Raw genomic sequence first — 14,132 nt, forward strand, 5'->3', positions numbered from 1 at the left:
GTTCCAGCCGCTTCATTCAGCCATGACCCATGGATGTCACCCATAATTCGTGGATGTCACCCCAAACTCATGGATGTCAGTGATACCATCGTAGCCCAGAGGCTGTTGAGAGCAGGTCTGTGAGAGGGGCCAGCTCTGGGTTCCTGCCACATAGAGGAAGCCTCAGCTGAACTCATATCTAGGAAATGACTGAGCACAGCGCAGGAGAGAGAAACACCCCTCTTACCCTGACTGAGGAAAGCAGGGAAGGCCTGGGGTGGGGCCCTCAGCCAGACACACCCCTGGGCCAATTGGGAGAGCAGTTGGGTGGGCTGGTCCCACCAAGACCATGAAACTGCACCCAGCTCACACTGGTGACCCAGGCTCTTCCAGACTCTGCGACCTAACTGACTCTTGGGTTCAAGGCTAGGATGAGAGAGATCGTGCACATCCAGATTGGCCAGTGTGGCAACCAGATCGGAGCCAAGGTAAGGCAGAGCAGAGCAAAGCAGCTGAGAGGCAGGCGGCTCGCAAATACTTGCTAAATGGATGGCTTATTAGAGAAAGTCTTTTAGCAAAACCATTAGAGTTAGAGTGTTAATTAATGTTAATTTTGCCTGTAATTAGACATGCAAATAGGTACAGGAGCCATGTTGCTTTTAGTGGTTTAGAGATGAGCTTTCCACATCTAAAACTAGTAATTTGTTTCAAGAGTTTTCTGAAGCTTTTTGGGAAATTTTCTTAATTTAAATTGTGTTTATTATAATTATGTGTGTGACTATATTTGTGGTGGTGGTGGTGGTGGTGGCGGTGGCGGTGGCAGTGTGTGTGTGTGTGTGTGTGTGTGTATACAGGTATGGTGTCCCAGCATGCATTTGGAAGTCAGAGGACAGTTTTGCCACTTGACTCTTCCCTTCCACTGTGGCTCCCTGAGATCCAACCCAGCTCATTAGGTTTGACCGCTTCTTTACCTTGTGAACCACCTGAAAAGCAGGGCTTTAAAATGTTTTTCTTCATTTGAATTACTTATTTGGGAGGGTGGTGCAGGCTGTGTACATATGATGCTCAGTGCACAGCCTGCTGGAGCTAGCTCTCTCCTTCTGTTATAGAGGATTGGACTCAGTCATTAAGCTTAGTGGCAAGCTCCGTCACCGTGCTGAGCCATCTTGCCAGCCTTACTGGAAGGTTGTTTTCTTGTTGTTTGTTTGTTTGTTTTCTTTTAATACTACATCACTGTATTGTCTTCACTCCCAAATGTTCCTTTAAAAACGTATTCTTTGGCAATTTTATCCATGCTTATATTGATTATATTCACCCATACTACTTACCTCTCACCGCTTTCCCTGGACACTCTCTAATACATTGCTCTCCTCTTCCTCCTCCCTCCCTCTCCCTCTCCCTCTCCCTCTCCCTCTCCCTCTCCCTCTCCCTCTCCCTCTCCCTCTCCCTCCCTCCCCCTCCCCCTCCCCCCCCTCTCTCTCTCTCGCGCACACACACACACACACACACATACACACAAACATTTTTATAACCCACCGAGTCCTCTCAGTGCTGCCTGTGGGAGTACTGATGAACCTTGGCTTGAGCCAGTACAGATTCTGTGAGTTAGTGAGTGCCATGGTCAGTTCACATCAGGAAGACAACCTCCAGCAGTCCCTCCCCATCCTCTGTCTCTTGCATTCTTTCTGGCCCCTCTTCCTCACTATCTGATGAGCCATCATGGGTGGGGTGGAGTTCATGCTTATGGTACAAAGAAACTTAGTGTGCAATAGAAAATTTGAGACAAATACAGAGATAAGTAATTAAAACACTCTGGTATATACATGAGTTCTCCTCTCTACTCTATTCTTCTCCTGCTACAGTTCTGAGGGAGGCTCTTGTCTCCTTCCCCTGGGCAAAGCCAGGAAGGCAGGGGCTGGAAGCCAGGATCTCCACTCCTAATTTTAAGATCAACAACGGATGTGTAGCATCTATGTAGAGAGTTCATTGTGCTAATTGGAAATTATTTTTTACGTGTGTGAATTATGTGTTTAAAAATACCACCATTAGGCTGGGCGGTGGTGGTGCACGCCTTTAATCCCAGCACTTGGGAGGCAGAGGCAGGCAGATTTCTGAGTTCAAGACCAGCCTGGTCTACAAAATGAGTTCCAGGACAGCCAGGGCTACACAGAGAAACCTTGTCTCGAAAAAACAAAAAACAAAACAAAAGAAAACAAAACAAAAAACAAGAAACAAAACAAAACAACACACTACCATTAAAGACCTTTGTTTCTTCATAGCAGCATCACTAACAACAGTCAAAGGGTGGGACCAAAGAGAGAGACAGCTCAGTGGGTAAAGATACTTGCTGCCAAATCTCACGACCTGAGTGTGGCCCTCAAGACCCACATGGTAAAAGAGAACCAATTCCTACAAGCTACACTCTGACCTCCACTTGTGTGCTCTCCACACACAAAATAAATACATAAATAAATGTATAAAACACATTTTACAGGTAGGGAAACCGCAAATGTCTCCTGATGTACAAATATATGAACACAGTGTGTTTGTTCTATTTATTATTAATTCAATAAAATATTACCCAACTTTAAAAAGAACGATAACATTAAAATCTTTGGGGGGGTGATAAAATGTATGTTGTATAAGGTTTTCCATGTCGGGTTTTTTTTGCATGCAAATTCAGTAGTATTGAGTATGTTGTATAACACTGTCCCCCCATCAAAATACCTTTCAATTTATAAACTGCAAACTCTGCCCTGCTCAAACATCTCTCCTTCATTTCTCACTGCTTTCCCTGACAGCTGCCATTCCACCTCAGGTCTTTGTGCGTGGGTGCCCTTCCAGGCACTGTGAGTGGACCTATGTGGTTCCCTCCTGCCTCTCATTTGTTGGGCGATAGCTCACTGTGTGTACGGACTACATAGTGTTGTTGTGTTTGACCCAGGGATGGACGCTGGCCTCCTCTTCTGTAGGGAACACAGCTGGGAAAACCTGAGGGCCTTTTCAATTCTCCTAATTTTCTTGTCTATTTTTACATCTTTAATCAGATCTGTGTTGTATCTTGAATGTGTTCCTCCACACTAAATCCTTATCACCTTTTTATTCCCCCACTTTTATCTTGTGTATGCATACATTATTTTATATGACTATATAAACACAAATGGGGGAAAACATGATGTTTGTCTTTTGGCTTGGTCCTCTTACTCTCCAGTTTCAACCATTTTCCAGAAAGTGACAAAAAACTTGGTTCTTTGAGGCTGAAGAAAATCCCACTGTGTATGGTCGTACTTCCTATCTAATACTTTACTTAGGGACTGCTGTCTTAGTTTCATTTCTTAGCTTCCAAGAACGGTGTACAATCTACATGGATGTACAAGTGTCTCTGAGCTGTGTTGACTTGAAGGCCTTTGGGTCCTGGAGCCCTAGGGCTGCCTGGAAAGCATCAGTTACCCTTATGTGCCACAGGAGTCAGATCAGACCTTCATAATTACCAGAGAAGTGGGGGTGGGGAGGGCCCAGGGAGACTGCTCTGACCCTATGTGATAAGGTGGAGAGAGGCCCTGAGGAGGAAATGAGCGGAAAGATAGGGGATTTTCAGCTCTTGCAGCCTCCGGGATTGTGCCATCTGGTGGCTGGAGTCCCAGCCATGACTTCTTGTCGGGCCTATAAGAATGTCAAGAAACATTCTAGGCTTAACTGGAAAAGCTCTTGCCATGGAAGCATGAAGACCCGAGTTTAGATCCCGAACACCCATACCGAGAGGTCGGTAAACTGTCACAGGTCTGAATCAAAACCAATGCGCTCCAGTTCAGTGAGCAACCCCGTCTTTAAAGGTAAGGATAAGAATGACTGGGGAAACCACCGGACCTCGACCTCTGACCTACACACGACCGTCCAAGCAGGAGCGTGTGCACCGACAGGAGAGTGTGCACACGGTCACAAACACATACACACAATGCTAAGACACATTTCATTTCTCCCATCTCATAACTTCTCAAACTTACTCCCCTGCTCTCCAAAGTCCATTCTAGCACAGCGTGTTCTTGTTAAGAGCGCGTCTGGCGCAAAGGTGCTGCTTACGAGTAGCTTGGAAAAATACCCTTGGAGATTTTCGACTCAAGGGAATGTATTTTTTTATTGTGCTTTAATATGAATGGCCCGATAAGACCATTCCAGTAGTTTCCTGTGTTAATAGACGCTGTGGGCCGGCAAGATGGTTCAGCTGGTAAAGGTGCTTGCCACCAAGCCTGATGACCCGAGTTCCATCCTGGGGACCGACGTGGTAGAGAGGACTCACCACCACTGGTCCTTTTTGCACACATTAGCAAACACACATGAAAAAGTGAACGAATAAAAAGAATAAAATGCTTTACTCAGCAGAGTATGACGGCACACCCCTTTTGAGTCCGCACTCAGGAGGCACAGGCAGATCTCTGTGAGTTTGAGACCAGCCTGGCCTACATGGCAAGTTGCAAGCCAGCCAGGGCTACACAATAAGAGTCTGTCTCAAAAACAAAACAAAACAAAACAAAACAAAAACAAACAAGAAACAAAACAGAACGATTGGAAACGTAGAATATTCCAAACAGTTACAAGACAAGGGCTGTACATAACTCTGAACTGGGATTATGTTGGATGGTCAAAGCATAATACATCCAATTGTGCAGGACAACCCTGGCTGTAGACTTTTGAAGTGAATTTCAATGAAGAAAAATTCCCAAAGCGAGAAGGAGATACCGTTGTGAAACAAATAAGAATTCAGTCTGTCCTCATTTCCTAAGATCAGCACTTCTCCAGCTCAGGCTGTGGGAAGGTGAAATTTGAGCTCCCTCATCCGAAGTGAGATTCTAAAAAGGACTCGGAACCTTCTAACATTTCTAAGGAACCGGAGTTAATGGCAAAATCCAATGTAATGTTCTATGTGCTTGACATTTCACTTCGTAGGGTTCTAGCGCAGCCTTCTTAGTCACACATAGTGGAGGTAAGAAGAGAAGAGGGAGGAGGACTCATGCGTGGGGCAGGGTCAGGCAGCCCCCAGGGCACCTATGCACAGGAGCCAACTCACCATTTCATTTACTTTTCTTCTTACTATATTTATTTATTTATTTATTTATGTGCATGCACATGCAAGAGTGTGTACACATGCTGTGGTGGTGTAAGTGTGGTGGTCAGAGGACAATTTGGGGTAGTTGGTTCTCTCCTTCCACCATGTGGGGGGTCACAGGGATCGAACTCAGGTGGTCAGCCTGGGTGGCAAGCACCTTTCCTGGCTGAGCTGCCGAGCCACAGGATGGCTCTTCTCCTCCCAGGACTGCGAACTGACTTTACTCTTTCTGCCTACAGTTCTGGGAGGTGATCGGGGAAGAACATGGGATTGACTGCGCTGGGAGCTACTGTGGGACGTCTGCTCTCCAGCTGGAGAGGATCAGCGTTTACTACAACGAAGCCTACGGTAGGGCTGCCTGCTGGGTGAGCTCTGGCCTGTCATCTGGGCGGCGTGGGCAGAGAAGATGACCCTAGTGTGAAAGAATGGAGTCCCAGCATGGAACGGGCAGGCATGCAGGGTTTTGGAGTCTGGATGGCGAGTGGCCCACTCCAGTTGCAAGGGTCGGGATGAGGTGCATTCAGCCTTGTGTCAGCCAGCCACTCCCCACAGCAAGGGAGAGAAGCCATGCTCTTGCTGAGACAACGAGCTAGACACACAGGAAAGACAGAAGTAGAGTTTTTAAAAGGTATTTTTACAGATCCATGTCATGGTGGGCTGGGTCAGATACGATCATAGAAAATAAAATGTCTGCTTACTCTCTTCTCTCACTCGCTTCTTCCTGCTCTGTCCGTCCCTTCTTTCCCCATTCCAGTTCCCACTCTCTCTCCACATGCTCATGGCCAGCCTCTCCTCCTCCTCCTCCTCCTCCTCCTCCTCTCTCTCTCTCTCCCCCTTCTCTGTCTCCATTACCTCCTCAACTTCCCTCCCCATGCCCTAAATAAACTCTATTCTATACTGAAAAAAAAAGAACAAAAGAGAGAGAGTGAAAAAGAGAGAGGGAGAGAGAGAGGAAGGAAGGAAGGAAGAAAAGAAAGAAAGAAAGAAAGAAAGAAAGAAAGAAAGAAAGAAAGAAAGAAAGGAAGGAAGGAAGGAAGAAGATGTCCACTTACCAAAGGCCTCCCTTAAGATACTCATGGTTTTTGGACCAGCATCCCTAGGATCCATTTCAGTGAAACAGTAACCTTTAGAAAAACAGCCACCTGCTGACTTGTTGCAACTAATCTGCACAGGTAAGAAGTATGTGCCGCGAGCCGTCCTTGTGGACCTGGAACCCGGGACAATGGACAGCATCCGATCCAGCAGATTGGGAGTCCTCTTTCAGCCTGACAGTTTTGTTCATGGTAGGTTCCTCCCCCGCCCCCAGCCCCAACCCCGAAGCTTCTACCAGAAAAGCTGGATGTCTTCCACTTACCTCTCCCCCTCCCACACTTCTCCTGGTCATAGGTAACTCTGGTGCTGGTAACAACTGGGCGAAGGGCCACTACACAGAGGGAGCGGAGCTGATCGAAAATGTCATGGATGTGGTAAGGAGGGAGAGCGAGAGCTGCGACTGCCTACAGGGTTTCCAGATCGTGCATTCTCTGGGTGGAGGCACGGGCTCAGGCATGGGCACCCTGCTCATGAACAAGATCAGGGAGGAGTACCCGGATCGGATCTTGAACTCCTTTAGCGTCATGCCATCACCCAAGGTATCAGACACGGTGGTAGAGCCCTACAATGCCGTGCTATCCATCCACCAGCTGATAGAGAACACAGATGCCTGCTTCTGCATCGACAACGAAGCGCTCTATGACATTTGTTTCCGCACCCTGAGGCTGACGACACCCACCTACGGGGATCTCAACCACCTGGTGTCCTTGACCATGAGCGGAATCACGACTTCACTGCGCTTTCCCGGTCAGCTCAATGCAGACCTGCGCAAGCTGGCCGTGAATATGGTGCCCTTTCCTCGTCTTCACTTCTTCATGCCTGGCTTCGCTCCACTCACAGCCCAGGGTAGCCAGCAGTACCGAGCCCTCTCAGTAGCGGAGCTCACCCAACAGATGTTCGATGCCCGCAACATCATGGCTGCCTGTGACCCTCGCCGCGGCCGCTACCTGACTGTGGCTTGTATATTCCGGGGTAAGATGTCCACCAAGGAAGTGGACCAACAGCTGCTGTCCATTCAGACAAGGAACAGCAACTGCTTTGTGGAATGGATTCCCAACAATGTCAAGGTAGCTGTGTGTGACATCCCGCCCCGTGGGCTGAACATGGCAGCTACCTTCCTGGGCAACAATACAGCCATCCAAGAGCTCTTCACCAGGGTCTCTGAGCACTTCTCAGCTATGTTCAGAAGGAGAGCTTTTGTGCACTGGTACACCAGTGAAGGGATGGACATAAGTGAATTTGGGGAAGCTGAGAGTGATATCCATGACCTGGTGTCTGAGTACCAACAATTCCAAGATGTCAGAGCAGGGCTAGAGGACAGTGAAGAGGATGTGGAGGAGGCAGAGGTGGAGGCAGAAGACAAAGATCATTAGCTAGGAGAGAAGCTATAGGGCAGCCGATGCTTGCTTTTCCTTCTTCCTTTTTAAATAGTGAGTGAGTTTACTGTAGTGAGCCCTATTTATTTTTTATTAGTTGTAGGATAGACATGCAGACAAAGTGTGCAAGTTTGCCAGGAGCCGTTTAGCAGTGTTGCTGGGTACCCAGGGCAGCTAGGATGCTTCAGAGTCCTCTCTCTCAAAGCCAGCAGAACTGGGTGTCTGAAGAGTGTGTGGGAGGGAGGTTCAGGGCCAACGGAAGTATGACTCTGCCTCTATGGCCAAGCTGTGTGGACCTTATGTACCATTCGGCAGGCTGACTGGAAAAAGACAAAGGGAGGCAAGAAAAGCCACGTCTCTTCTCTCGGCTCCCACCGTCCAAAAGACCATCAAGAGCAAAGCATTCCAGTCCCCAGGCCTTTGTTTCCCAGTAACCAGCTTCCAACCTATTTCTCTGTGTTTTCTTAATAGAACGAGATGCCAGTAGTTCGCTAATGATTGTCCTTGGTTTTCCTCTTAAAGACTGGGGATGCTCTTTTCATTTTCTCTCACTCACCACCCCTGAGGCTGCTGTACAGCCTCTCCGCTCTCTGGAAAGGGCTCGAGGCATGCTCAGCAACCATCTGAAAGCACAGGGACGTAACCGAGATGCCGCAGCATCCTCCTTGGTGACAGAGGACACGGTCTCATTAGGGAACTTTTATAGTTCAGATTAATTTGCAGAAGATGCCATAGACATTAGCAGAATGACACAGCGCTAAGCATTATGCAGTTGCAATTCACATTATAACAGGACTGAGCACACAGGGGCCTCTTATGGCTTGACCTAGGCCTGAGGTACATGTGGTCTTCGTAGTTTGCTGGAATTATCCAGCTCTCCTATTTGACCTCTCCAAAGGGAGTTATTTGCATGATGCTGGATTCTCAAGTCCTGGTTTGTCCCCAGGATGGGGAGGAGGGATGGAACCCAAGGCCTTGGGATGTGCTAGGCAAGTCCTCTGTCACCAGCTATTCCCTTGGGCCCCAGTTTATAATCATCAATAATAAAGCGGCAGGTGGATGGCATTCTCTTCCTATGTGCACTGTGAGAAAATACTTAAAGTTCCTATCTAGAGGAAATCAGGCCCTAGTGTTGACATGACTTGCCAAGCCCCAGTTTATATAATTGAAAAAAGCACTAAGTCCTTTAGATACCTTCCACTTTGCTGTGGACGGAGAAACACCGGCTTAAGTGAAATATGCACCTCTTCATGACTAGCAGGAAAAGCTTCCTTAGGTACCAACAGCCCACGACTCTGCGGAGTCAGCTGCATACTTAACCTGGACACTTCCACTGTAAGCTTCAAAAGGCAACTACATAGTGCAAAAAGCAGACCTTAATTCTTTTGAAAAAACAATTTTATTTTGGCTTTGTAAGACTGTGAAGACTTCTGTTTGTTCACTAGTAATCACTAAAATGCAAATAAATTCCACTTTAGATGACTAAGTCATTTTATCTCAGACTCAATAAACTCCTTTTCTTGGAACCCGACCACTCAGACTGAAGCATCTCACCTCCAGCTCTATAAGGCACAGGCAGATTAAATCACCACTGACTAAATGCCCAGGGACACCTGGGCCCTTCAGTAGTATGGTTGCCATGGTGACACTGGTGCACCTCAAATCAACAGGAGTTTGTTTCAAAGCTCCCTGGATTCCTTTGTTTTGCACATAAGGACACATTTCTGCCTTTGATACCACTGGTTGCTCACATGCTGATAAGTGGCTGGCTTAGCCCCATCACTTGGCAAGTTGTCCTGTGTCACCGTGAGGGGCTGGACCTGAGTTTATTTGATCCTGGTGTTAATTCAATATTTTTGTTGGATCAGCTATAGTCTCAGAATTCTTGATGGACACTCAATTTTGGTTGTTATTTATTACTTTAATCCATATCCCTGAGTCCACCTTTAGCCATTCCTCTGACTCCCCTAATGGAACGACTCCCTAAGCTGGGAGTCACTTAGCCCTTTGCGTATTAGTTAACCTGGCTAGTTAAGAAGGCTTATGAGACCACTGCCCTCATCCCTGGTCACGGGAGATACTTCTTGGAACCTTAACCTAGGGAAGGTGGTATATTGCTGAGTGCTACAAGTTCATCAGAGGACTTCAGCCCCTGGGCAGACACCAGGGCTCCTAATCTTTCAATCTGCTGGTCAGCCTTGAGTTGAGAATCCAGTAAGACCCAGATGTGAAGTGTACTGAGGACCGGAAGCCAGCCCTAGGGGCTGAAAACAAAGCGGCTTTCTCCCGACTCAGTCTTCAGTCTCAGCTGAAGCTGCGGGCTGAGCAGGTTCTAGTCATTTTTCTGCTCTAAACTTCTCAGCGGCTCCGCTCAGCCAAGAGTGGCCATGTTTCAAAGAAAGGCAAGAACAAAACACTTCATTTCTAAACATTTAATGAATGAATGGCCACCCAAATATCATCAGACTGTCCTAATCACTGTGGCTAGACTGGTCATTAAGAGTCACAGGTTTTAATTGCAGTTCAGCCATCGACACAGGAAGCAAGGTATTGACCGGCTCTGCCTCATTCCCAGTAAGAAATGCGCCCAGAAAATACAGATTAATAAAGGCGCATTTTGTCTAGATAAACTGATGTTAATGGCTCTTCTCTGCAGGCTGCGTGAAGCAAGGTGAGTTATACAATCCGTCCCTCTAATGTGTGCTCGGTTTCATTTGGTTTACCGGCTAATCGGAACCACATGGAACCACTGCTTTAGCGTGAATGCCATCCAGAGACGAGGAACACCACTGTCAGGAGCCGTAAGGCATCCGAGGAGAAGCTAGTAACCAGCAGGAAGCTCTCCAAAAACGGACTTCTCCTGGGCCTGCCTTCCGGAGCAGGATTCATCTCATGAAGATCACCTGCTAGTTATTAGCTTCTCCTGTGATGGCTCCTGACACAACACAACCTCCACGACAGTGCCAAACTCTCACCAAATATTGCCGTGACAAACGGACCTTGATACATGTAAGGAGTGGGCCCTGTAGTCCGTGGTCAGGAGATAGTAAGTCCTTCCGTCCTTTTAAAAACTCTTGGTTCCTATGGTCATACTGACATTACTATGTGGAAAATTCCTATTTCAAAAAAAAAAAAAAAAAAAAAGAAAAAGATAAAAAGAAAAGAGTAGAACAGAAACAAAACCCAGCAGAAAGTGAACCATGTTAATTTATTGGCATAGTCAATTTATCAACGAGATGGGCAGCCTGTCCCCCAGGAGGTGAGGTTGATTTCCATCTGCCAGAACAGGGGCCCACATGCTTCACCTTCAAGACTCAGCACTTCAGGCTTCAGATTCTAGAAAGAGAAAAGAAAACACATCAGTTGCTAGCTTGTCACATCTTCTTCATACCCACCATGAACAAGAGAGGGCACTTGCATCTGCCTGCAGCAGCAACCCAGAGGGGAGACCTGCACCTGGGCCACCCGTGGGCACACAGCCTGCAATAGGCACATCCTCGAGTCAATCACTTCTTACTGTGACAGAAAAAGCTTTGTCCTCAAGATACCATGACCCTCTTCCCTCTTCCCAACAGGCTGGGGTTCTCCCTGTTGAAGAGATGCCTGGCCAACCCCAAGGCTCTGACAAATAAGCCAATACTAGTGTGGTGTGAGTGCAGGCAGGTGAGGAGATGGCCTCACTCTGCTCGTTGTGGAGAGTGAACTGCCTAACAAGAATCAGGTTTTACTGGTCTAGATTCTGAGATTAGACAGACCCCAGGAAAGGGCCTCCATTTAAAACCCTGCATCTCCTGGTTCAGAGTATGATGTCTGTTCATTCGAGATGAAGCTAAAAAGTGCTTAGAGGAGAGTTTCAGTCAGGCTTGGAGCACAGGTGTCACGGACTGTGCTACTGCAGAGCTGACACTTTTCAAAAGCACAGAAAATGAAAGCCGAGGAACGTCTCTCTGATAACTTGAGGGGCTTATTTTTGAAGTAACCATGCAAACACAGTAGTGGGGAGATAGAATCAGTCTGGAGAAGTGCATCTGAATTCACTGGACCACCTTGTCCTGGCAACTTCTTACACCCCAACACCTCCGCACAGGGAAACTGAGCCAGCCTCCCTGAGCACACAGGGAGCTCAGCAGAGCAGGACTTGCCTGGGGTTATGAGCCTTCCTGCCCGGATGCTGGGAGAAGGGATGCGTGAGACACCAGCAGCTATGGGGAGGACCATTCGAAGTACTGCCGTCCATGCCTCATGTTCCAGACCGTTACATAACTCCAATAGCAATTATAAGGGGGGGGGGGCATCCTCCCAATTACTTGATTTTGTGCAGATAAATGAACCAGGTTTAATTAAAATAAGATGGCTTTCTATCTCAGGGTTGCTAACTGCACTGAAAAATCAATTTGCCAATTACTGTTTGCCGGGGCTGTACAGGGCTCCCCTCCCTCATGCCAGGCGACCTCTACAACCTGCACACTTGGAATGATCACCCCAGTATCCGGCATCATCCAAGCCCACCGCCCACCGAGAGGCAGACGCTCAAACTAAAGTTTTTGGGTTTGGCTTTATGGCACTTTAAAAACTTTAAGAGGCAACTTGTGAGGAAACCAGTGACTCACTCACCAGCTACTCCTTCTTCGAGACTTTCACAATTTTTATGCTGCTGCCCGAAGTCTTCTCAGCGTTCGCTTTGAACTCGGTCTTCAGGGCATCCCTCACTGCTTTTGCACAGATCTGGGAAAACCGGATGTAGCTGGCAAAGTGAGAGAGGATACGAGGCTGGTTACCAACAGCTGGAATGGCGGTGTCATGAGGTGTGATACCCTGGTTTTCTTTCCATAATTTTGGTTGATTACTAAGGTAAAATTGGACTGAAAACTGGGCAATATCAAACAGGATCTATTCAAAGGAAACAATCGGAACTGTGCCCCCCAGATCAGCTGGTACTTGGCTGGGAGGTCACAATTCTTGGCAGTGTATCTTTTCAGGACTTAGTAATTTAAAATAAGGGTTGGTTGGTTTGTTTGCTTTTTTAAGTCCCACAATGTAGGAAAGATTCCCCAGCCCATTTCTGTATTTAATTGCTTTAATTATATTATTCCTACAACACACACACACACACACACACAATTAGGAAAGCTATTTTGAATTAAAAGAGTGCTTTTCATGGTCAACTATTAAAGGCACTGCTGAAAATATTGGATTTTTGCTCTTGTCTATCGTGAAAACACTTCCTAACCAAGGTTTCCAAACTTCTCAGAGAACATCACCAGTAGCAAACAGAGCTCAGAGGAAACTTCCTGTTAGGTAGATGGATTCACCTGTCAACACTATTATCCCAGAAGATAGCACTTTTCACACTTTTTGAAACCAGAGATGGAGGAGTGGCTGGCTGTTTCTCCTGCTTTAAATCTGTTTGGGGAGCTCAGGAGCAAAGGGTTTAACCTGCAAAGCACCGGGGTAAAAATAATAGCTGTCCTTCAAGCGGCTGGGCGCAGGAAAATAAGGTGATGGACGCCATGGGAGATAGTTTAATAAGAGGCATCAACTGTGAGCCTACCGTCCTTTTGTTCTACACAACTTTGCTTGAACTCTGTCGGGGCACTGGGCCTTCAGCCTGATACCCAGAAAGGTGTTCCTCCACCCAGCACACTAACAAGATGCACTCCCTGGAGCAAGGAAACCATGCACCACCACTCCTAGGCCCACAGCTCGCACCCATCACGGGGCCCCTGCAGGGCGCTCCACAGGTTAGAGGGCTTTCACCTTTTTTCACTACTGGGAAAAGGTCACTAAGGTCACACTTGAAAATGAACTTGTGCGCCCCTCCCTCTGCGCAGGTGAGCAAGGTCAGTGTCAGCGTGGCCAGGTCAAGGGTGCTGTGCACTTGGCCGTCACAGCGATCATGCAGGTACTGTAGGCTACCTCTCCCGAGGAGCAGCCACCTCTGTTTAGGGTCCCTGACCCCATGACCCCGCGAAGAGCCTTGTCCACGGCGACGCCATCTTGGAGGGTGGCCGCGTGGCTTGGCCGTCTCGTACGGCCTGGTGACGGCCGGCCAGGCCTTCCCAACGCTTTCTGGGCGTACCTGAGTCCAGCCTGTCGCCAGTACGCCACCATGGTGTCTCGAGCGGGCGCGTCGGGCAGAACCGCTGGGTCGCTTCAGAGTAGCCTCAAACCGGCCCGGCAGCAGGAAGGTCAGGCCTGAGTAGCGGAAGGGGTGGGGTACGCGGACCTGCCAGTCAGCGCCTCATCCCGCCCTTGCCAACCAGGAGCCAATAGGAGCGCCGGTCGCGCCTTGCCCATTGGCCGAGCGGCTACCGGAAGCTGTGGCCGTAGAGACACCTGGGAAAGCGAGGCCGCTGCATGCCGGTCACCTTCCAGGTGCTGCGGGCAGGGGGCGGGGCCTCCTCGAGCCCGCTCTGAGTGACAGCTAATGTTCCTGTCTGCATGTACCCATGCCCAGGATTCCATTTGTACTCAGGCAGAATTCACGATGGAACCACATTGCAAAGTGGAAATGTATATACTTAAAAAAACATCATCAGGGCATCAGACCCTTCCAGAACAGGTGTAACTCCTAGAAACCG

At 48.1% G+C, this 14,132-nt stretch overlaps 2 protein-coding genes across 2 annotated transcripts; one reads left to right on the forward strand and one right to left on the reverse strand.

Moving 5' to 3' along the window:
* The first annotated feature begins 260 nt into the window (after positions 1-260).
* On the forward strand, positions 261-8,046 carry Tubb1 (tubulin, beta 1 class VI). The gene is made up of 4 exons (NM_001080971.2): positions 261-467; positions 5,323-5,431; positions 6,256-6,366; positions 6,470-8,046. Exons 1-4 carry the CDS (start codon positions 411-413, stop codon positions 7,546-7,548), a joined length of 1,356 nt encoding a protein of 451 aa, NP_001074440.1. The 5' UTR covers positions 261-410; the 3' UTR covers positions 7,549-8,046.
* A 2,694-nt stretch (positions 8,047-10,740) lies between these two features.
* Positions 10,741-13,767, reverse strand: Atp5e (ATP synthase, H+ transporting, mitochondrial F1 complex, epsilon subunit). Its single transcript, NM_025983.3, has 3 exons — positions 13,631-13,767; positions 12,166-12,295; positions 10,741-10,887 (listed from the first exon to the last, which is right to left on the reverse strand). Exons 1-2 carry the CDS (start codon positions 13,660-13,662, stop codon positions 12,169-12,171), a joined length of 159 nt encoding a protein of 52 aa, NP_080259.1. The 5' UTR covers positions 13,663-13,767; the 3' UTR covers positions 10,741-10,887; positions 12,166-12,168.
* Positions 13,768-14,132: the final 365 nt, after the last annotated feature.

This window comes from Mus musculus, chromosome 2 (genome assembly GCF_000001635.26).
Source record: "Mus musculus strain C57BL/6J chromosome 2, GRCm38.p6 C57BL/6J".
Lineage (NCBI taxonomy): Eukaryota > Metazoa > Chordata > Mammalia > Rodentia > Muridae > Mus > Mus musculus.

Excerpts from the sequence above, each read along its gene's own strand:
- Tubb1 (NM_001080971.2), top strand. The coding sequence starts at position 411 with ATGAGAGAGATCGTGCACATCCAGATTGGCCAGTGTGGCAACCAGATC. Across the intron at positions 468-5,322 it reads GCAACCAGATCGGAGCCAAG|TTCTGGGAGGTGATCGGGGA; the intron begins GTAAGGCAGAGC and ends TTCTGCCTACAG. Across the intron at positions 6,367-6,469 it reads GCCTGACAGTTTTGTTCATG|GTAACTCTGGTGCTGGTAAC; the intron begins GTAGGTTCCTCC and ends TCCTGGTCATAG.
- Atp5e (NM_025983.3), bottom strand. The coding sequence starts at position 13,662 with ATGGTGGCGTACTGGCGACAGGCTGGACTCAG. Across the intron at positions 12,296-13,630 it reads TGGCGACAGGCTGGACTCAG|CTACATCCGGTTTTCCCAGA; the intron begins GTACGCCCAGAA and ends TCACTTTGCCAG.